The sequence below is a fragment of the Amphiura filiformis genome, chromosome 16 (assembly GCF_039555335.1).
Source record: "Amphiura filiformis chromosome 16, Afil_fr2py, whole genome shotgun sequence".
Lineage (NCBI taxonomy): Eukaryota > Metazoa > Echinodermata > Ophiuroidea > Amphilepidida > Amphiuridae > Amphiura > Amphiura filiformis.
In genome coordinates, this window is record NC_092643.1 from 18,109,367 (window position 1) to 18,134,298 (window position 24,932).

Sequence of the window (24,932 nt, forward strand, 5' to 3'; positions counted from 1 at the left end):
CACGTATAATCTTACACGTTTTTTGGCCCACTTGGCCATTCATATTGCTTTTCACGACTTTGTCGGCAATACATCGATTTTGAGCGTCAAATTTCAGGATGGTGATAAAAAAAATATATATGATCTATTACACCCTGATTATATAGTACCAAAATTCATCCACATTAAAGAAACATCGAGGGGATGTGGCTGTCGATCGGGTTTCGGACCTTTAGAGAACTATATTATTATTATAAATATTTAAAAGTATACTTTTAGATGAATTTGATAGCTAACATTTGAACAAGATTAAAGTTGGATTTTAAATGGTGTTTTGTTTAAAAGCAAAATTAACATTTCAACCAAACAGCGATGTGGAAGTCGATAATTATAATATTTCTTCTTTTTTTTTCTTTGCAGGAAGTGGGCCGATATGGTTAGACAACCTAGCATGTGATGGCAACGAAACACGTCTAGCTGATTGTGTACATAACGGATGGGGAATAAATAACTGTGCACATTCAGAAGACGTGGCAATTTTATGTATCAACGACACTGTATCAGATGAGGGTAAGATTTTTCTTAGATATAAGTACATCAACGTTATTTAATCAACTTGTGAGTGTGAAAATAATAGAGCTGCAGGTTTCAAATTTTTATCCACGGCTAGGCGTAGGTAATCCTTTGTTCCTTTTTCGATCATGGTAAAAGAAACTAGTATAATCTAGCTCTTGACTGGTCCCTTGCTTGCCATTTGCAGTAATCTCATAGAAATCCTCATTCGATCATTCATTACGCTACACGTCCCTTAAAAGTTTAGGCAATTCTTTCCAGGTACATGAGATTATCGCTTAACTTGCTGTCATACAGTGCTAACTGTGTACGACCAAAATGGGGAATCAATCACTTTTACAGACTGTATAACAATATGATTGAACATAGACCATAAGACGGTTGAATGAATTAATTCTCCCTGAGCTAAAACGTTGGGAAAATATGACCTATTTGTCTAAGGGCCCTGATAGGGTCAAACTTATAGTATGGGTAACTGGAGATGGAAACCGCCGATTACAGAGCCATGACCAGGCCGCTGAGTGTGAATGTGCATTTACGAGGGTCGTTCAAAAAGTTCTACCTCCATCATCAAATCTCTGTTATCTTACATGTCAGGATATTGAAATTACCCATGTTTATACTCTTATATCTAGGCTTCAAAATAAAAGTTATTTGATGAAAATGTTATTTGTGGTTATTCAGATATAATGGTTAAAGCGAATACAAATTTGATACGTCAGAAACGGTTAAAAATGAAGCCAAATTTTAGCAAGCATCTTTTGATAATCTCCATAAAAATGTTTTTGTCTAAATGCCATTTGAGCTCCCTGATATGCTTTGGGACTTCTTAAACATCCTTCGTTTATTTATTTATTTATTTATTTATTTATTTATTTATTTATTTATTTATTTATTTATTTATTTATTTATTTATTTATTTATTTATTTATTTATTTACTTATTTTGTAGATTAGTGAGTAATTAGCAATATTCATTGGTTTGTTTATCCATTGATTGTTGATTACTTTAACACTTGATTGATTGATCGATTGCTAACCATTTTTACAGGCATCCCAGCAAACACAAAACGTTTTAAAAACGTTTTAAATAAGTTATATTTTGGCTTTTGGTTTAGGTAAAAATGTTTTAATAACATTAAAATGTCGGGTTATATAAAGGTCATGATAACGTTTTAAAACGTTTTGTATGAAAACACACTACAGCAATATTTTTATATGTTTTCAAAAATGTTATTGTAAACTATTTTTGCAAACATTTTTGCCAAATATTGTGTCAATACTTAAATAACATTATGTTAAAATATTTGAACCCAGCAAACACAGAAATGTTATTAAAATGTTTTTTCAAAACCTTTTAATAACATTTAAATGTCGGGTTATATAAAGGTCATGAAAACGTTTTTAAAACGTTATTGAAAATATTTTGGGCAAACATTTTTCGCAAAATATTTTTTGAACCACAAAATAACATGTTGTTTAGAATGTTTTGTATCAAGTTTTCAAGAATGTTTTTGGAATGTTATTAAAACGTTTTATACCCTTTATATAACCCGACATTTAAACGTTTTCTGTAAAACATTTTTGTTTGCTGAGCAGTAGATAATCAAAAAATGTTTTTTAAGGTTATGAAAACGTTATATACTCTTAATATACCCTTTATATAACCCGACATTTAAACGTTTTCTGACAACCTTTTATAACCTTTTGCGAATGATAACGAAAACGTTTTGTGTTTGCTGGGATATTACTAGTTTCTATGGAATCCACTTTCCCGTCATCTTAACATCCCTTAAGGAGACTGACGTAATTTTATTGATGCACTCAATCGTCAAGTGTGATGATCATGATGCTTACTTCTATTTGAATAGCATCGTACACTAGTGACATCGACAGTATTGATTTATTCTATTATTTATTAAGCAATATCAAGGATAACTATCGCACTTCTCACAGCTAATAGTTGGTTGGCTTAGTGGTCACGCACTGTTTTTCACAACCGGGAGGTCCTGAGTTCGATTCCCAGTTCTGCCTAATTTTTTCAAGTCTGGGAAAAATATTGCAACTTCTGAACTCATTTGGCGCGCGATCTGAGCTTGTCCTTTTCTGATGGCTGTGTCTCTTACAGGCACCCTCCCTATGGAATCCACTTTCCCCGTCTTCTTAACATCCCTTAAGGAGACTGTGAAGTAATTTTATTGATGCATTCAATCGTCAAGTGTGATGATCATGATGCTTATATAACAATTATAACATATAGTTACAGATGATAACTTTACCACTTGTCCCATTTGTTACTCTCTGAAATGCAAGAAGCAAAGTAACTTATTTAATAAATTACATTTCTGTTTTGCTATAATGTTTTTAACTTGTTTGGACGATAAGGCAAACGCAGGGTATTTCAAAATAATAGCTCCAAATGTAAATTGATGGCACATTGCAAATAAAATGTCGTGTGTTTCCACATTTTATTTAGTGTTAGTAGCGACAGCCTGTGAACATCGTGAGATTTTGAATATTAATTGTGATGCTGGGCAGTATATTTTAGTACGATTTGCAAACTATGGTCGTTTGGATAGGAGCACCTGTGCCTGGAATGAGGGCTGGAATGACGACTGTAGATCTGAAACATCCGCGGCCAAGGTTGCAGAATTGTGCAATGGTCGACAATCATGTACAGTGCACCCATCTAATGGGATTTTTGGTGACCCATGTTATGGCACAGAAAAGTATTTAGTGGTTCATTACGTGTGTGAAACAAGTAAGCAATTACATTTGTTTCCACGTTGTGTTTGTATTTTGCGGGATTAGAATTTTGACATTTTCCTATATTAATGCACTGCGTATTTATTGGCCTTTCCCAGCAGCCACTAGAGGTGCATTGTGATGTGAATCGACCGAATTATCAATAATTCTGGGCTCGAGACTTCATGGTCTATGATGCATATGCCTAATAACACGAACATGGCAGTTGGTGTGATCTTTCGATCATGGTCTTTGACAGTAAATGGCGCAGCACATTTGGAAAAAGCTTTATAATTACATGCGATGTAGGGTTAAATGTTATTTCCTTCATAACCATTCCATTTTTTTCTATTATACAACGAGAATATGGAAATAATCGCCGTTGACGTTAATGGTCACATTTTGCACAAAAGGGAATGCGACAACTCTTCCTCATATTACGTGAATATCGGTTAAATCCACAGCCTCTTGAGTTTGATCGAAATTCAATAATTACCTGATATTAAAAAAACCCACATTTTATCAGCTAAAACGGAGCGATGTGACCCAGGCGCGGAGAAATATCGCATACATGTTTGACGCGCTCGTTTACGTGATTACTGCGCCGTTATCACCCGCGTCAAATGCAACATGTTTCGTAGACGCGAACATGTCTTCTTGTTTGCGTCCGGTTGCGTCCTTGTCAAACTTGTTACTATGCAGTGTTGAATTCACTACGCGAAGCAAAGTCGGTTGTCTAGGTACTTGTTTGTCTGGGGTTGCGCGGTTGTGCCCAGCTGGTTCAACAAAGAATTTATGTCCTTTCAAATTGCGAACACGAGTTAAAGGAGTATTTCGTGATCCTAGCATCCTCTTCTTATGACATTTGTCAGTACATATCTACGAAACAAGCTTATTCCCAAAATTCAGTTGATTCCGATTTTGCCTTTGCGAGTTATGCATGATTATGTGTATTACACTGCTCCATGTTGTAATTTTGTTCTGGTATACCAGAACAAAATTCAAATTTCACGATATCTTGGCTAAACGCATTAATCTGCAAGAAATGCTTTGTACATAAACATTAAAAAAGCCAGAGGTTTCCAGTGATATAAAAATCTCAACTTTTTTTTTTTTTTTTTTGGGGGGATGATGTTGTGGATCACGAAATGCCCTTTTAAATAGTTGGGGTTTACAAATCTTGATTTATAAAAACAACATTACTAATTACATAGATCAAAAAAGCTCAATTCCTCGAAAGAAACAACGTCTAGAGTACACAGCCAAGTTAAGCGTACTAATTAAAACTGTTACTAATTCCTTGTTAACCCATTTCTTCCTCAGAGTATACATTGCGATTAGTAGGTGGCCAAACACCCCTTGACGGTCGACTTGAAATATATAACAATGGTTTATGGGGTACAATATGTGATGATCACTTTGATCCAACTGACGCTGATGTGGCATGTCGACAAATGGGCTTTTCATACTCAGATAGTTTCTTCACTGTTTCTCTTAGCGCAATACCACCTGGTAGGTCGATATTTAATAAAAGCACATACCGTACATCATAAATATGGTTCTTAGTTCAAAGTACGAGGCGAGTGTTATTCAAAACGGTGTTGCCTTAAGTTCTATTAAACAGTGAAAACGGTAAAGGAGTTGGTCATTTTAATAAGAAAACAATGATTCTCCTCTCTTCAACGTGAGTCTTCTATTTCAAAGTGTATTGACAATAACATCAACAAGAATTATATAAAGCGCAATCTTCTTAATTATTTAAAATATTTTTAAACACATTCATTTTGACTACAACAGCTAGCGGACCTGTACTCCTTGATGACCTACAATGTGTCGGGACCGAGAACCGTTTATTTGATTGTCCACATAGTGGCATTGGTGTGGCTAACTGCGGCCACAATGAGGACGTAGGAGTAGTATGCCTAAATGGAAGCAGCAGAACAGGTAGATAACACCTTAATATAACCTTAACCCCATTATTTCCCTTTTGATTTGTCGCTATATGTGCATCTTTGCATTCACTGTCCATCAATCCCAGTATTGCCAAGTCCATCAATCCCGGCATTGCCAAGTTCAATTTCTCCAAATTCTCCAAACAGGAATAAATTGGAATAATTTTTAAAACAATTTAAGCAACTTTGAAATTTGACCTTGTTTAAAGTTTGATGGCCATTTCCCACCAAAAGCTACTCCGGTTCAATTGCTATCATGCATTTTTGTGTAGCCCATGATGTCAACTATCTCTGGTAGTAGTGCAGCTTTGCCCCCAACTGGTACCAAACACCCCATCTGAGGATGTCAGGCTCACACGCAATTATAGACTGCTCAAAATGTAAACGATATCACTTTGTAAATGCAATGACGTGTATTTCCACATTTCATTCTGTGACAGCCTGTGAACATCGCGATATTTTGAATATTAATTGTGATGTTGGGCAGTATATTTTAGTACGATTTGCCAACTATGGTCGCTTGGATAGGAGCACTTGTGTTTGGAATGAGGGCTGGAATGATGACTGGAGATCTAAAACATCCGCGTGTACAATCGTGTACAGAACACCCATCTAATGGGATTTTTGGTGACCCATGTTATGGCACACAAAATTATTTCGTGGTTCATTACGTATGTGAAAACAAGTAAACAATAAAAACCTTGAATCCCGTTTGTTTAGCTCAACAGTGGATAAAATGGAAAAGGAATGAACTTTCGTAAAATGAAAAATCGTAAAACAGTGCTGTTGAAGTTAAGGTCTAAAAATGCGTATTTGTATTTCAATGATCTCCAATTTTGGGGTGTGCAGCAGCTGTGTACCATTTTTAGTATGTAAACTTGACATAATTACGGTATATATAAATATCAATTTTGTTGCAATAGATATATCTGACGGAGAGGTACGACTTGTTGAGGGTCCATCTCCCTTAAGTGGACGGCTGGAAATTTACCATGACGGACGATGGGGCACAGTATGTGACGATTATTTCGAATCTACAGAAGGAAGAGTTGCTTGTATTCAATTAGGATTCTCTGATTTGGGCGAGGTTATCTATGATGATATCTTCGGAACTGGTATGTCAAGAACTCACAACTTTTAGGATATGCAGCCCGAAACATGACACAGGGCCTATCACTTAGGGACCTAATGCAGGCTCCATAAATGATTACTTGATTATGTATTTTTATTTCCCTTTTTCCAAAAAGCATTATGAATTGAACATGTTGCTTAGTCTTTTGATACAGTCGTAACTAAAAATGCTGAAATGATGTTTTAAATCTTTATATAATATAGTAAAATTTGCAGATATGGCTCCCTCAGTTTGTTTTCAAAAATCTGAAATTTTACACTTACCCCAGGCCCCACCTGCCACGTCATACTAATGTGTTAATGGTTGTTGAAGCGTTGTGGGTGAAACAGACATAATACAGTTAAGGGTAGTGTTACCATAAATTAGTTCAGTGAGAATTATTAGGGCCGCTTTACATGTAGGTCTATACATTCCATGTACAATATTTTAGACATGGGTCAGGTAATTTTATCTTCTAAACGAATACTTGTTGACGAAGAAATATACGTTAGAAGATAAAACTGACTTGAAAGGGATTGAATAACTTGTTGAACGTATTCAGCATCGAATAATCGAAATATTATGGAGTATAAAGCTATAAGAGGATTTTGTAATTATAGGGCAAATGGTCTTGTGTTAATTCGTGCGCATAATATGTTGATCGTTTTACAGCTGTGGGCACCACGTGGCTCGACGATGTCAATTGCCAAGGCCATGAAAAACGTTTGCAGGATTGCACACATGGTGGATGGGGTATTGAGAACTGCGGACATACTGAAGACGTTGGTCTCCGATGCACCAATGACACAGCAGGTAAACATTCTATTAATTATTTCTTTGTCGTAAATCGCTGCATACTGGCGAATCTCAGATAACTAGAAACTAATCCGTTTGTATTATGACTATAGAGGGCGATGTTATCGACTTGAAATGCAAAGCTGTGTTTGTAATTGTCGCTGCCTGGGCTCAAATTATCGGTTATTGCTCTTTGTGTTGCAGTCGGACATGTTTTCATCTTGCAGCTCAATTTAAGTTTGAACTGACCCTATCTTCGACAAACTGCAGAAAAAAGTGTGCTTATTACCTCTCTCTCATGAAGTTCTTCTGTACTAAGCCGAATCTAAAACCCTTTCATTGAAAACGGCATGAACTATCTGGTTCTTAATTGGAACGACAAATTCTGAGGAGCTCTCTATTCTCGCCCTATTAAAAGTATACATATTTTTGAAGCTCTTGCTCCAGGAAATTCTTGATATTTTTTTGATAGGGGCGAGTGTTAAGAAGTTACAAGTACAAATATCAGTGATTTTTCCATAAAAAGGTGTACCACTCAAAATATTTGGTCCACTGATGAGATACATCCTAGAGTAAAAGCTATGCTAAAATTGAATTATTCAAGCCAAGAGCTTTCTGTATGTAGAGTTTTACAGGTATCCCTATATAGGTAATCATGACACATGATTAGTAATGTTCTATTACTTATTTTTTGGTATCAAGTTAAAGCAAAATAAATTAGCGTTCAAATGAATGTAAACTTGAAGGACTATGATGCTGTTTTCCTAGTTAAAGAGAATAGTTGAAATTTTCAGTCAAAGTGTTTCAGGGTCCCAACTCAAGACACGTGATCATATACAAAACGGAATAAAGTACATCATCTTTTAAAAAAGGCATTAATAATAATTGTTTTTAAATATAGTTAATCCATCTGGTCCACCCGAAGGCACCATTCGACTAGTCGGTGGTTCAACAGATAAAGAAGGACGTCTGGAAATTTATTACGGAGGAATATGGGGGACAATATGTGATGACTATTTTGACTATGATGACGGCACTGTTGCTTGTAAACAGCTTGGTTTTGAAGGAGTGAACCAGGTTGTTACTGAAAATATATATGGAACTGGATCAGGTACGTTTAGATTTATACTTTTCCTTTGACACATCAATCCAAAATTATTATCTCATGCTAAACTATTTTATACTAACAAACTATAAAAGCAATGTTCCAAACTGTGTTTGTTTTTAAATGGCCTTTTGATTTTATCTCTCCAATTATCTATTTTAGTTTATTCCTTCGCTACCCTGATTATCATTGTAGCCGACATTGTATAGCACGATGTTTTTCTTCTTTGCTTCTTTCAAAGCTTCTCGCATATGTATTTTTTTCAAGTCTAGCATTTTTGAGTGATATATAAATAGACCTGCTCGTTTACAGAACATCTAAAAGAGCCATCACGTTTTTTTGTCTTTCAGGACCAATATGGCTTGATGACATTCAGTGTGCTGGTAACGAGACTACTTTGTCCGCGTGCTCTCATGCTGGGTGGAGCGTGAACAATTGTGGTCATCTAGAAGATGTGGGACTAATCTGTAGGGATGGAACAAGTAGTAAGTACAATAATTGTGGTCATCTAGAAGATGTGAGACTAATCTGTAGGGATGGAACAAGTAGTAAGTACAATAATTGTGGTCATCTAGAAGATGTGAGAGTTGAGACTAATCTGTAGGGATGGAACAAGTAGTAAGTACAATAATTATGGTCATCTAGAAGATGTAGGACTAATCTGTAGGGATGGAACAAGTAGTAAGTACAATAATTGTGGTCATCTAGAAGATGTGAGACTAATCTGTAGGGATGGAACAAGTAGTAAGTACAATAATTATGGTCATCTAGAAGATGTGAGACTAATCTGTAGGGATGGAACAAGTAGTAAGTACAATAATTGTGGTCATCTAGAAGATGTGGGACTAATCTGTAGGGATGGAACAAGTAGTAAGTTCAATAATTGTGGTCATCTAGAAGATGTGAGACTAATCTGTAGGGATGGAACAAGTAGTAAGTACAATAATTGTGGTCATCTAGAAGATGTGGGACTAATCTGTAGCGATGAATCAAGTATAGTATTGCAAACGCATCTGTTATAATTCAAATTACACTTATAAATGTTGTCTTTTTCAGCTACACCAATACCAGCCGCAGAAGGAAGCCTTCGGTTAGTGGGCAGTAATAATCGCGGGAGGCTTGACATATATCACAACGGTGAATGGGGGAGTATTTGTGATGATTATTTTGATACTAACGATGCCCAAGTAGCTTGTCGGCAACTGGGGTTTGTGGATGCGACCTCTGTAATAACCGATGATTCGATACCGCAAGGTAAGTGTAATTATTCTGATTAATGATTTTGATAGTATGACATGATTCAGCAAAATGTGACGAGGGGTCGATTTCACAAACAGGTACATGGCACATTCTCCGATAAAGTGTACAAAATGCCAAATCTGTGTCGCCCATAGTTTCAAGTCGTATTCTGACTTGTTTCGTCAGAAAGAACTGACTTTTATAAATATAACTTATACTTAGGGGTTGCTTTCTAAAATCTGTGGGGCTAGAAGTTGAAACATGCCTAGAAAGTATATAATGGATTAAAAGTACTTTTCATTAGCTGGTATCATGCCCTTATTATAAAGTATAAAATATCACATGACAGGTTATTAAAGTTTTCCAACAGGTCATTGAGACAATATTGTTAACAGATACGTTACCATATTTCTAATGGATAACAATGTGTGAAAATAATTGGCTAGATGAATGTTCTCATATGTGATGGATCAAGCAGGCTCCATGGTTATGTGGTACATAACACAATGGTTTTTCATTAGCTGGTATCATGCCCTAATTATAAAGTATAAAATATCACATGACAGGTTATTAAAGTTTTCCAACAGGTCATTGAGACAATATTGTTAACAGATACGTTACCATATTTCTAATGGATAACAATGTGTGAAAATAATTGGCTAGATGAATGTTCTCATATGTGATGGATCAAGCAGGCTCCATGGTTATGTGGTACATAACACAATGGTTTTTCATTAGCTGGTATCATGCCCTAATTATAAAGTATAAAATATCACATGACAGGTTATTAAAGTTTTCCAACAGGTCATTGAGACAATATTGTTAACAGATACGTTACCATATTTCTAATGGATAACAATGTGTGAAAATAATTGGCTAGATGAATGTTCTCATATGTGATGGATCAAGCAGGCTCCATGGTTATGTGGTACATAACACAATGGTTTTAAAATAAAAAAAATCAGGTCTATTAATGGCAAAAAGTCTGACGTTACGTTCATGTCGTCACAGATACGTTACCTAAATTCTACTCCCCTCGGAAAAACGCTGTGATAAATGAAGCCAAATACCATACCTGACTTTAGTACATTGGGTGATGACTGATCAAGTATGGGTATCGGTTTTTACACTTGCACGATTGAGACAAAGGTGGGAAAGGGCTTCACATATACGTAACACAGATACGTTACCCCCAATCGTTACAAGTAATATTGCTCAAGAATGATTTTTTTTTCATTATAGGAAGTGGGACTATTTGGTTAGATAATTTAGATTGTAATGGTACAGAGGAAACGCTGAGTAAATGTAGGCACAGCAGTTGGGGTGTTCACAATTGTGGTCATGGAGAAGACGTTGGAATTTCATGTACGACACATAACGTTTCAGGAGGTAAGGACAATTCATAATCTTTTTGTGAATTTCCATCTGGTGTGGGGTGTATGTGTTTCGAATGGATCAAATCGGGTTCAAACGTGGGCAAATACCCACGTGTTTGAGGGGGTATACCTTTTATTATTGTAATTTAACTGGATGAAATTGATATGGATAATGAGAAGAATTCTGTTAGCTACGATAATGATACCAACTTTATTTAAAATTAAATCGGAATGATCGAAAAATTAATGATTCGCGGTCAGCGTGCGTCATCGTTAAGTTAAGAGCCTCATCTGACTGCGGTCTTTTCAATTTGTCCGCCTTGTGCATGATTGATATCTAAGTATAATCATTTTCACAGTAAATGATGCTACAACTTTGCACCAAATTCCATTCAATCATTAATATCTCGATTATTCCGATTTCTTCATATTCCGGTATCCTTCATAATAAATATCTGCCAATATGCTATAAATTTATAACATGTTATGTTTCACAATGAACTCATCATGAAACAAATGTGAGCTTTCCTGCTGTTGATAAAATAACCAAATAATTACGTTATCCCTTGTTGACCTCGCTTTCACTGTTCTGTAGTACGTGATATCAATGTGATATCGATGTTTACCCCATCAACGGCAAGAATGTGCTAATTATACGAATGATCTCTCACCCAATACAAAATGGTGTATTATTATTTTATGTTAAAAGAAGTTTACATATTCTTTCTTTTCATATAGTAAAAATATGTTTACTTGTTACATATAAGCATGTATAAACCTTGATAAATACAGTATATCATGTATTTGGTTTCCTGATATGGATCAGTACCTGATGGATCTGCATGTATAAACTTTATAAATACGGTACTATGTATTTGTTTTCCTTTAACGTATGGATCAGTACCTGAAGGATCACTGCGTTTAGTCACTGCGGGAAGTCCTCTGGAAGGCAGGTTGGAGATCTTCTATAATGGAACATGGGGCACAGTGTGTGATGATGTTTTTGAACAAGTTGACGGAAACGTAGCTTGTAGACAGCTAGGCTATGAAGGATATACTAGATCACTGCCAAACATCAATGCAGGTTCTCGTAAGTGAAATGTTTGTGAGTAATTTTAATAAAAAGTAAAAGAGGGACATGCCGAAATGGAAGAGATGATAATAAAGAATGATGATGATGATGGTGAGTTGGTGATTTAATTAATACCGTATAGTTATTAACACCTTTAATATCTTTATTTATCTTATTAGTACCGTCACCACCCGATCCAATTTGGCTAGATAATGTTGGCTGCACAGGCTTGGAGCCAAGGTTAAGTGATTGTGGACATGCTGGATGGGGAGTAAACAATTGCGGCCACAATGAAGACGTGGGCATAATGTGCTATGACTCCACTGCAGGTAATACATATATTTAGTTCTACATTTAAAGAGCTTTGTTGCAAAACCCCTTACATCCACTTTTGACTTTTTGAGAAAAACCTTTCTTTATAGGTCTTTATAATAGGAAACTTTCTTTGGCGAAGGCACCATGTCAACAATGCCTAGAAAAGCTGCTTTTGCCTTGTAAAAGTACGTAATTTTTCGCCATTTGCTGCTATTCCTTTTCTCCGATCAGCACCAGATAGATCGGTCTTCCTTTTATAAACCAAACAAGGATCGTAATTGACAGTGACATCAGACGCGATAAATTCTTTTTATCTCTGTCTTTAATTATAGTTCCAGACGTTACCGTTCGACTAGTAGGGGGACCTTCTCCAGCTGAAGGCCGTCTAGAGATTTACCATGACGGTGCTTGGGGTACTGTTTGTGACGATCATTTCGATACTGTAGATGGTGGAGTAGTATGCCAACAACTTGGGTTTAGAGAAGTCGATAGGATTGTCACCGACGACATATATGGAATAGGTATGTTTCAAGTTGTTTAACTAATTGAATACATGAATACAAAAGCCACCTAAGTCCATGCGAAGTTATTTTGAGAGAAAAACCCGTGTATCATTTTAATTCCTTCAGTTAGATTTACCTGGTCAATATGGTAAGTTTTACGTGCAAATGAGTGGATTAACCTGTATTAGGTATGACGATTAGCATTTCAGGGACTTCGTGGGGTTCATTTTAAATTTTGGACTTTGAATCATATACAAAGACAACAATGTTAGAATGAGATTACCACTAGTAAGATAATACAAAATAAAGCACACAGGTATGTATAATGTTGATAAGCATTCTGCCATGTAATATAAACCACACACTTTCCTTTATTAAACCCATTTTTTGTTCAAAAGTCATTCTCTAGCAATGAATGTGTTACAAGTGGACTTTTATACATACTGGATTTCAATCAATGTGTTACAAGACTCAAATCATGGAATTGGGTGATTCTTTCATACATGCTATTTTTCACATGCCCAATAGACACAGAGAATGAATTTGAGTTGTTCTTTCATGCATATGACAGGCCTATGTATAGCAACAATTTCCCATGCTTAACTCAATTTGGCCAAAGTATGGACTTAGGTGGCTTTTGTATTCATATATTCAATTGTTTCCCACTTGTGTAAAGGTGAAAGTTGAACGGGTGAAAGTTCATGAACCAAATGGTAGAAATGTTGTTGGCAAGTTTATGGCACCTTATGCCAGGAGGTGGAAGAATTGGGACATGCAATGTAATCTCGCATTTCGCAGGTTGTCATATTTCCATCAATACAATGTGGTTTGCCATAATAGCAATTTGAAAGTAATATCAAATAATTCAGTATTGTTTGTGAAAAATAATGTGTTTAATATTTTTTCGTTCAGCATTTTATGATTAACAAATACCCTCTTATTGCCCTCAATAGTGCGGTTTATACAAGAACAATGCAGCATACAGAGTTTAATATAACATTGTAACAAATGTTTCCTTACAGGTTCTGGTACCATATGGTTGGATGATGTAGATTGTGTTGGTAGAGAAGAACGCCTTGAATCCTGTACACACCGTGGCTGGGGCGCAAGCAACTGTGGACATGTTGAAGACGTCGGTATCGTCTGTTCTGTCGATGGGTGTAAGAAAATTGATCGATTGTGATTTCAAATTTATCCATTATTTTGTCACCACTATATTCTAGTAACCTAAGTATATTTTTTATTCTTTATTTACGATCTTGATTATAATAATCCACCTGATGGAATTGGTGGAACTCGGCATGTCTTTATTGCATATAACGGTCAAATTCACTTAAACTCATAATCATAATATTTAGAACTTTAATACTCAGGTATGTCTTGTCTTGTTTTCATTTTAGCAACTAGTCCCAATGATGGCGATTTACGTTTAGTTGACGCGTTTGATCAGATCGGGAGCGAAGGTCTTCTCCAGGTATATTATGGAGGTGCGTGGGGTACTGTCTGTGATGACCTCTTCAGTGAAATCGATGGAACCGTAGCCTGTAGGCAGCTTGGGTTTGGAAGTCTCGATAGATTATTCACACCGTCTTGGAGTAAGTGGCTGAAATACCGTTGAACTCGATAATAAACATATGTGCTTACTATTGAGCACTTTTGAAAACATGAAATTATACCAAATTCATGCGCTTTACAACTGAGCTAATGGGGTTAAGCACACATTTGCAGGTTTTCCTCAAAACCCTTTACATTTTTGTGGATGGGGCTCTTCATGTTTGCATGTTTTAAAAGCGCTCGATAGTAAGCACATATGCTAACTATTGAGTTTTTACGGTATATGAACTATAAGATCCACAACTTATAAAGTTCCACATAACGCTTTTTGAAATTAAGAAATGTAAAAAGGGATGCGTAGCCTTATTTGTTTTACACATCCGGACCAATCTTACGCGTCACACGTCATTGCGTTCGGTCACAATGGTTCATTATTTTAAAAAGACCGTTTTAAAAGTTGCACCCTAGTCTGTAGGAGTCAACTCTCAAACAACAGTAGACCAGGTCTATATGTATCGGAAAGTTGACTCCTATGAAGTCAGGTGCAACTTAACTTTCAAAATGACATCTTTTTTACATAATGAACCACTGTGACCGTACGCAATAATTTGTGACGCAATAAAATGGTTACAAAATTCCGATTTATTTTCAAAAATAAATTTATATATGTTAAGTACTGTCTTCTAGAAATGGCACTTTTCTCCCAATTTCTTCTGGCTAAGAACATGTTTTGTCAAGAGTCCCAAAAGTGACCCTCGCCTACTAAAAAGTAACACACATTAAGACGCCTAAATAAGGCAAGAATTGCCGGCGGGTGAACTAATACAGTCAGGAACTAACAAGTGTCTAACCTGCCAACAGTAATTTTTACCTATATTGATGTTTAACCATAAACAACTGATACAGGTGTGACTAGCAGTTCAAGAATTTGGTTAGACGATGTTGAATGCTCTGGACAAGAAACCCGGCTGGCTGATTGCCCTCATGCAAATTGGGGACTTACCAACTGTCAAGCTATCGAGAATGTTGGACTCGCTTGTGGTGTAGAAGGTAGGAAAACTGTCACTCACACCGCCATTGGGTTTGGCCGAAAAAGTAAATTTCTCAATAGGTTCAATCATATTTGGTGCAAGACGCATGCGGGAATTTGCAATTAGTTTACAGAGCGAGTCGTTCTCGTAGAATAAATACATTTACCATGTTAACCATTGCTATCTGGATATTTTGATTACTTCACTCTCTTGGGGAAGACTAGATTTCCTGCGATGTTTTTCATGGAATATGTTTTACAAATAGCACCTCATTTTTCGGGTTGCCGACAGAAGGCACGACTTGTAGATGAAAACATCTAGAAACATTTCAAGTTGTGGAGCTGAAAACACCAGAAGTACATTTAAAATTATGAATCCTATTGGATTATTGGTAACGACTACACGAGATTTAGTACACTATTATTTGGTTAATTTTATTTTTCCAATCGGAACAATTTGAAACCACTTTGATCAAAACCGAGGCATTTTTTATTTTTCTACCGCTGTGGACAATGGTGGAGACCAAAGTTTAACATTTGACCTCTATGACAATAACTCAAAGACTCTACATCGTAGATAGGTCAAAATATACTTTTTTTGAATTCTAATAATAAGAGGAATACAATTAGCTACATTTTAAACCACGTTTGCCCAATTTTGAAATTTGAGCCGTGCACTAGAAGCTATTTTCGATATATGCATATCCCCCCCCCACCCATTTCCTTTTTTCCCTTTTTGGATATGTTGTTCAAGGGGGGGGTTTGGAGTCACTAACAAGCAAAAATATTAGTGTTCCATTTTTGTCTAGATGCACTCATTTTTGATTGCCTACATGTAGTCTACAGGGGAAGTTCAAATTGAATAGCCCAATTATTTCAAGATAACACAGAGGAATGCGCTGGGATTCGAACTCGCACTCCAATGCACTGGAGTTTATAGCCTTACAGTTTGAGATAACTTGACTGCTACATTTTACGGTATTCTCATAAATGCTTTAATGTGAACTTTTTTTACTATCAATATCTCCCACAGTTGGTGGATGCCCTCCACAATGGGTATCATCAGGTGAATTTTGCTATTTCAAAAATGCTGATGGAGCGATAACATTCTGGGATGCACGTACGGCTTGCCAACAAAGACAATCCAACTTAACCAGTGTGCGTGATGCAGAGGAGCAGCGTTTCCTTAATGGTAAGTTCCGCGGTGTTGGTTCTCATTACTTAAATTTAAATTAAACCCTCACCTTTTAGATTTTTTAAGGGTTTTAGATGCATTCCCAAACACATAATGTAATCCAAATGCAGCAAACTGTCTAATAAATGAAGATCTTTGCAACAAGCAAGCGAGACATGTTTCAAAATATATTTACATTCGTGTCGTCATTGACTATCTCGATCAATTTTAATATAGTGCATAGATTTTGCACTTGGTTAAACATTAAAATCTAGCACAAGCACATAAATATCGGCTATCAACAAACTATCGCACAACTAATATCAAAGTTGCAGCCTGATGTGTAAAAATGTGATATTTTGGCCATTTTGTATATATTTATACAGATTTTGTAAGATCTGACAACAAGTATTTGTGGATAGGCCTCCACGATGGTGTCACAGAAGGATCTTGGAAATGGGATGACGGTACTCCGGTATGTCTAGAGCGGAACTTTAACTTTTGAGCAATGACGTTGAGCAATAAAGTAGGAGTGGAGATAATCCATTTAAATTTTGCTTAACGTAAACTAGGCACCAATTTAATGTTAACAACAATACGCAATGCGCGGCGGTTCGTGTAGGTGGTGCGTCAAGTTGAATACATGAATCCAAAACCCACCCAAGTCCATGGGAAGTGATTTTGAGAAAAAAAACCTGTGTATCATTTTAATTCCTTCAGTTAGATTTACCTGGTCAATATGGTAAGTTGTACGTTCAAATGGGTGGGTTAAACTGTATTAGGTATGACGATTAGCATTTCAGGGACTTTGTGGGGCTCATTTTAAATTCTAAAAGCACACAGTTAGGTATAATGTTGATAAGCATTCTGTCATGTAATATAAACCACACACTTTCCTTGATTAAACTCTTTTTTTTTTTCAAAAGTCACTCTCCAGCAATGAATGTGTTACAAGTGGACTTTTATACATACTGGATTTCAATCAATGTGTTACAAGACTCAAATAATGGACTTGGGTTGGGTTTCATACATGCTATTTTTCACATGCTCAATAGACACAGAGGATGAATTTGAGTTGTTCTTTCATACATATGACAGGCCTATGTATAGCAACTATTTCCCATGCTTAACTCAAGTTGGCCAAAGTATGGACTTGGGTGGCTTTTGTATTCATATATTCAGTTGTTTGTTCGTTATGCTATATCAATCCACGATGTTATGAGTCCCGCCTATTTCGAGCTGATCAGATTAAAAGGGCGATTTACACACAAAAACAATATGTTTATGTTTAAACTGCAATATAAGATGGCATCAAATGGACTAATAAACATAGATGAGATGCAACATGATTTATCATGATTTATCCGGTGGTCAGGGTAAACCGGAGACCTACATTGAACCCTACCTCAGAACAACACCTGACATGGCTATGCGTAACTGTTCACCCACAATGTAAGGGCCCGGTGCCGTAGGTTAGGATTCACAGGATCACAAACACAGGTATTATAATTACACTCAACTCCATGACCTGCTAAAGGAATGGTACTTGGTGATTTAGTCCTGGATTTTGTAAGATGTATAAATATCAAGTCATGTATCAAAATGGTATTTATAGTTGGAACATTCTTGATCTGATCCGATTAACTTTGCTAATTAAGGTTGGTCTGAACCCTGGAATTATGAAAACTTTCGGGCCTCATAACTGCTAAATTATTAGTCTAAAGAATATAAAAGTATACATTTTTAGAATGGAAATGACTTGCTGAATTCATCTGTGAGGTCCAATTTGGGCCAAAATGCTCATTTTGGAGAAAATCCCAAAAACAGGTTTTTATTTAAAATTTTTCGTGCAACGTAACAAAAAAATTGTTCTGGCCAAAAAAAAAATTTATTAATTTTTAAAAACTAGATAAAAATATCTAGGGAGGGTTTTTTCATTTTTTTGAATGTTGACCAACTTCACCAAAAATATTTGAAATTTGGGCGAAAATCAGGCTTTTTATGATTTTTTGAAAATTTTGCATTTTTTACCATTTTGGTGCAAATTTCTCAAAGTTGGTCAAAATTCAAAAAATAAAAAAAACGCTCCCTAGATATTTTTATCTAGTTTTAAAAAATTAATAAAAAAAAATTTTTTGGCCAAACGATTTTTTTGTTACGTTGCACGAAAAAAATTTGGGCCAAAAAAACCCGTTTTTGGGATTTTCTCCAAAATGAGCATTTTGGCCCAAATTGACCTCACAGATAAATTCAGCAAGTCATTTCCATTCTAAAAATGTATACTTTTATATTCTTTAGACTAATAATTTAGCAGTTATGAGGCCCGAAAGTTTCCATAATTCCAGGGTTAAGACCACCCTTAAATTAAACACTGGCCTATAGTTCTGAAGACTTCCTTTATTAGTACTGTTGTAATTTAGCACTCCCATGTCTACTCAGTATTCTCAATAGCTATTGCCGCTTCGCGTCTGGCCGGGTACATTTTTGCGCCGGAAAAAGATAAAAATACAATTATATAGAGAAAATGTCTTCTGTTGTGCCTTGTTTCTTGTACGTGTTATTCAAAAAGACATTATTATCATGTCTGGTCTTATTGCAAAACACCAAACATAAGACATGTATTTTTCGTAAACAGTACACAGGACTGTATACAAATTGGGCACCTACACAACCTGATGATTTTGGAAACGAAGATTGTGCGCACTTCCGGTATGGTGGTGAGATTGGCTTGTGGAACGATTTACCATGTGATACTCGGCATGTATTAGGCTATATATGCAAAATGAGAAGACAAGGTAAGAGTATGTATACGTATGTGCATTATTCTTTTGATCGGAGTCCCGATATGAACACTCCATTGTACCATAATTGTTACTTCTCCTTTAATGTGACCTAGGGATGAAATCAAAACTTGACCGGCGGTTCCGTCCGGTTCTGCCCGGTTGACATTGTTTAGAGCAACCGGGCGGAACCGGTGGTCAATCGCCAGTTGAGTTTTGATTTCATCCCTTACGAGCTGTTTCTTCAATTGCACAAAGGTTTATTGTGTTCTGGCTTATACATGAATATTCGTTCTTTAAAGTTTCTAAACTAGTCTAGAGCCAGCCTAAACCGGCCAGATTAAACCGGCTTTAAGGTTGTCAACCGTCTCACATTACATCAGATTACGTTATTGGTTTTACTTATTCTTGTAGCTTTTATACTCTTTTCATTTGGGGGGGAACATTGGGTATACCGCCATTAAGCGATAAGCGGTATTGTTGGTCGAAGCAGCCAAAATATCGATTTTCAATATCTAAATCAATATATTATTGACAAATAACACTTTGATGTTTTGAAAAAGTTCATTCTACAAATCACACACTTTGAAAACTTCCTTGATTTATTGTTGTTATTGTTGTTTATTGTTGCTGACCTTAGGCTGCTAATACACTGAACTATAGCCAAATGTTAAATAATTCGTTCACCTCGTGTTTGGTAGTGACGTCAGAGCTTTTACCCGGTTGTGCCATAAGCGTGCCAACAAATCGCCCTTGTATTAATAGTAATTTTACCACTGCTGATTAACGTAGGCGGCTCAATTCCATCCACCCCTGCAACACCGATTAGCAAAGAAGGTCAACTTCGATTGCAAGATGGTCCAAACGCTTTGGAGGGACGGTTGGAAATTTACCACGACGGGCAGTGGGGTACCATATGTGATGATTTATTTGGACTTGGTGATGCTACCGTAGCATGTAAACAACTTGGATTTGTTAAAGCTACTCGAGTCATAACAGATGACACCTATGGATACGGTAAGAAGCGTTTATACCACCACCACAGGATTTCAGGTTTTTGATATTCTCGCAACGTGTTTTAAATTAAACCTTTTACAATTACAATGTATCTCTTATTTCCATTATCGTTGAGTGAATTATCATTTAGAAATTGCTATTTTTTATGTTGTTAAGCATTTAGCTATAGCAACAACAAAAACACAAATTTGTGTTGTCAGGCCAACTGACACTTCTTACGGTGGTGTCAATGCGGGCATTGGAGTAGCGTCATAGGTGACACGGGGGGCACGTACCCCCAATCGTTCTGAAATGTTACATAAAAAAACTCAAAGAAAAATTGCCGAAAAACGGCTTGTGCCCCCCCCCCATCAGACCCAGTGCCCCCCCAATCATGGTCGGTGCCCCCAAATGTGATGACCCACGCTACGCCACTGAATGCGGGTACAGTTTGGAATCCTATCCCAGAGATCCCATTTGATACCCTGGGTATGGGTTGGAATACCAGTAAATCCCAAATGACACTTTCTTCCCCGTCACCGTGGTTACGGGTTTGAATCACATTCAAATGACAGCTTTTTCCGTGTCATGGTGGGTACGAGTTGGAATCACTGCCCAAATGACACCTCTCATGTCACGGTCCGTACGGGTTGGATCACATCCTAAAATTATCGGTGGGTACGGGTTGGGATCACTGCCTAAATTGCACCTTCCGTGTCAGGTTTGTTACGGGTTGGAATAACACCGTCGTCCGTGTCGCGGTCCGTACTGGTTGGAATCACCTTCGCCTTCCATTTCCATGTCACGATGGGCAAGAGTTCGAATCACTTTTTTTAGAATTTTACAATTGAGGTAGTAAAATTACTTTGTTTAGATTCTGTACAGTCAGAATAGTAAGAGAAAACTATTTATATAGCACATTTCTCCTAATTTGCTTTTAATATCTTACAGGAACTGGGCAGATATGGTTGGATAATATTGAGTGCATAGGCAATGAATTGACTATTGCATCTTGTAGCCATAACGGATGGGGCATCAATAACTGTGGACATACGGAGGACGTCGGTATTGCATGTTCCAATACTACGAGTGGAGGTTTGTTCCGAATAAACAAAACCGTTTGTTGATGATGAAATTATCTCTTATCTTTTTTCATGATTTATTTGTTGTACTAAGACAGAATATATGACTGCAAACTGTGACGCCCAACCAGCACTTGAAGTCTATGGTAGTACCATCAACCATGTCACAGACTTCAAGTACTTGGGTTCCAAGATGGACTCTAGTGCTGGAGACCTAAAATGAAGAAAAGCACTAGCCTGGGCAGCTTTCTGGAAACTGGAACGCCTTTGGAGAAGCCCATCCCTGCCAATCGAAACAAAAATCAAGCTGTTTGAGACAACTTGTGTTACTGTCCTTCTATACGTGTGCGAGTCATGTGTAATCACCAAGGGCATGGAAAACAAGATCAATGCCTTTGCAACGTCTTACTACAGAGTCATGTTAAACATCAAGCGTGTGGATGGATTCCAAATGAAACCATCTACAATCTGACCAACACCACTTTACTGGTTGCCAGAGTCAAGATTCATCAATATTTCTCGGTCTTGAAGACGACGAGCCTGTGAAAGAATGTGCCCTTTATAATTCATCACATGGGAAGAGGAAACTTGTGTTACTGTCCTTCTGTACGTGTGCGAGTCATGTGTAATCACCAAGGGCATGGAAAACAAGATCAATGCCTTTGCAACGTCTTACTACAGAGTCATGTTAAACATCAAGCGTGTGGATCAGATTCCAAATGAAACCATCTACAATCTGACCAACACCACTTTACTGGTTGCCAGAGTCAAGATTCATCAATATTTCTCGGTCTTGAAGACGACGAGCCTGTGAAAGAATGTGCCCTTTATAATTCATCACATGGGAAGAGGAAACTTGTGTTACTGTCCTTCTGTACGTGTGCGAGTCATGTGTAATCATCAAGGGCATGGAAAACAAGATCAATGCCTTTGCAACGTCTTACTACAGAGTCATGTTAAACATCAAGCGTGTGGATCAGATTCCAAATGAAACCATCTACAATCTGACCAACACCACTTTACTGGTTGCCAGAGTCAAGATTCATCAATATTTCTCGGTCTTGAAGACGACGAGCCTGTGAAAGAATGTGACCTTTATATTTCACCACATGGGAAGAGGAAACCGCAACGGCCGCGCACACTGTACTTACAGTATGTTCAGCACCTCCTGGGAGATACTGAAGGGATGCTACAGCCAAACAAAATTGTTTCGCTTGCCCAAGATCGCAATAGCTCCGCAGCCGACTGATGATGTTGATGTTATACTTTGACTAATTGTTAATTTATTCTTGGTTTGCTTTGAAAGGAATATTCAACTGGTATTCGGAAAACCTCGAAATTGTACAGAAAAAGAGACTCCCAAAATATACTGATGGTATAGATTTCTTCTGATACCAAAATCTCATTTTTATGAAGAAAAATGGGACGAGGCTGTCGATCGGATCAAGGACCATCAATCGTGGGTGGTCAGATGTCTTCATATTGTGTTTTGTACGACACATTAAGGCCTGTACTCAAAAAATCTAATACCCACTTATTTGAAAGCTGTGTTGATATTGGAAGCAAAAATTAATTTCACAACTGCCAAGCAAACAGTATGGGTGGGAGTCACCATTACTTTTTCGTTCTTAACTTCTAAATAGAACACCCCTTTAAATCATAATAATAATCATTGATAATAATCATCGTTAACTTTCAAATTATTTACACAGAGGTTACTTACATCGGCTGTTTCCGTGATCGGGTAGACCGAGCGCTTGACAGTAATTTGCTTATGCGTAGCTCTATGACACTGGAAACCTGTTTCGACCACTGTAGATCATTTGGAGACCAGACCATATACGCAGCAATTCAGTTTTCTACAGAATGCCGCTGTGGTGCAGCCACTGATGACTATGCTGTTCATGGAGCGGCTCCTGAAAGTGAATGCAGTTCATCGTGTGGTGGGAATAGTCAGCAGAAATGCGGCGGAACGTGGAGGAACTCGATATATGGATTACGTGAGTTGAATTAATATAGACCAACATATTGTCTTTTGGCCACTGATCACATAAAACAGGCTGTCTTGGCCAAAAGAAGCACGCACTTGACTCCAGATGGGGAAATAAGTTACTAGATACTGAACTCTAAATATAGTGCCTAAGGAGTGTCGTTCGCCAGATGAATTCGGTTCGAGTCCACGATTCAATATTGTTTAGAAGCCACACATACAGATAATACATTTCATAAACACACGATAACAGTTTGATAAAGAACGTGTCAAATTTAGTGAAGTACGCTTCAATGTAGCTATATCATTACTTTCAATCTCATCCATTTTCTTCCATTTTTTATCCATTCCTAAAGGCACATCGGAAAATGACATTCGATTGGCGGATGGTTCGACTCCCTATGAAGGTCGTTTAGAAGTTTATCACGATGCGAGTTGGGGTACGGTATGCGATGATCACTTTGATCTGGTCGATGCCGGCGTGGCATGTAGACAACTAGGATTTGGAAATGCGACATCTCTACATAGTTTTGGCTCAGGTAAGACTTATTTTCATACATGTTCAGAGAGTCCTTATATTAGGTAATCAATGGTTCTAACGCGACGAAGGCCAAACCGACTCAGATTTTACTTTTTCAGCAGGAAATGTTAAAACATAAATTTGTTAGAATTTGCTGAAATTGATTGATTTTGACTGGAAATCTTTGGGTATTTTCTCTTGTGTTTGCAAAATAAAAAATTCTTGCACATTCATTCGTTTGTATATATGTTATTTTGTTAACCTTAGTAACAAACCGAAATTACAATAATCGACTTTCATTATTAGGAATTTTATTTTTGCTTTTCAGAAGAAAAAATTAAATCGGGTCTTGATGGAAATGTGATATGAGTAGAATTAATAATATCTTGGCTAACAGAAAAACTTTACTTGGCGTGTGTTCTAGATCGGGTTCAAACGCTATGTCCGATATTAGTTAATCACCCGAGTTGGGCCACCTTTTGCCAATTTCGCTCATCAAGTTTGTACCGCGTAAAATGAACATGCTTTATTTATGAACAAAGCAAAGTTTGTTCATGTTTTTCTTTCACTAAATTGACAAAACAAATAATATGATATTTATTTCAAAATCATAAATTAAAATACCACCACTTCAAATACCCGACAGTTTAAAATTGCCCATCTTAAGAGCATCGACCAGGTGGTTCATGAGTCAACCCAATTCAGCCACTTTTGCTACACAAAGACACGAAAGTGGCCCATGCTGTTGGTTAAAGACCACTAATAGGCCTGGGCGATACATTGAAATACGACGAGGAACTATTATTTTGTTTTCATGGCATTCGAAAAGACTGCATTAAAATCGCTGAAATTGATCAAGTGATATAGCCAAAAAAGTACTTTGTAGGGTTTGATGCTTCAAAATGGTATATTTTCTCTCATTATTTGACATTTTTGTTGTAATAGTACCAAAATTCATACGCACGGCTTCGGTTTTTAGTAAATTTTCGCCCTATCATCTTGTAACTTCCAGCTTCGAGGGCGCACTGTCATTTTAAGGTGT

At 36.9% G+C, this 24,932-nt stretch overlaps 1 protein-coding gene across 2 annotated transcripts in view; it reads left to right on the forward strand.

The window, feature by feature from the left end:
* LOC140135661 (scavenger receptor cysteine-rich domain-containing protein DMBT1-like) overlaps window positions 1-24,932 on the forward strand; it is a 166,415-nt gene that overhangs the window by 25,653 nt on the left and 115,830 nt on the right. Inside the window, exons 8-30 of one of the 2 annotated variants that reach the window (XR_011856550.1) lie at window positions 400-549; window positions 3,028-3,312; window positions 4,620-4,808; window positions 5,094-5,240; window positions 6,172-6,363; window positions 7,032-7,172; window positions 8,056-8,265; window positions 8,610-8,744; window positions 9,316-9,513; window positions 10,741-10,887; window positions 11,776-11,964; window positions 12,126-12,275; window positions 12,594-12,782; window positions 13,787-13,924; window positions 14,165-14,359; window positions 15,225-15,368; window positions 16,382-16,540; window positions 16,909-16,997; window positions 19,158-19,317; window positions 20,095-20,319; window positions 21,250-21,393; window positions 23,093-23,380; window positions 23,727-23,909. Coding sequence is in view for 1 of the 2 variants with exons in the window: in XM_072157239.1 (XP_072013340.1) it covers window positions 400-549; window positions 3,028-3,312; window positions 4,620-4,808; window positions 5,094-5,240; window positions 6,172-6,363; window positions 7,032-7,172 (1,104 nt within the window). In the remaining variant the exon portion in view is untranslated. The remainder of the gene's footprint in view (window positions 1-399; window positions 550-3,027; window positions 3,313-4,619; window positions 4,809-5,093; window positions 5,241-6,171; window positions 6,364-7,031; window positions 7,173-8,055; window positions 8,266-8,609; window positions 8,745-9,315; window positions 9,514-10,740; window positions 10,888-11,775; window positions 11,965-12,125; window positions 12,276-12,593; window positions 12,783-13,786; window positions 13,925-14,164; window positions 14,360-15,224; window positions 15,369-16,381; window positions 16,541-16,908; window positions 16,998-19,157; window positions 19,318-20,094; window positions 20,320-21,249; window positions 21,394-23,092; window positions 23,381-23,726; window positions 23,910-24,932) is intronic. The other variant, XM_072157239.1, reaches the window with a different exon arrangement.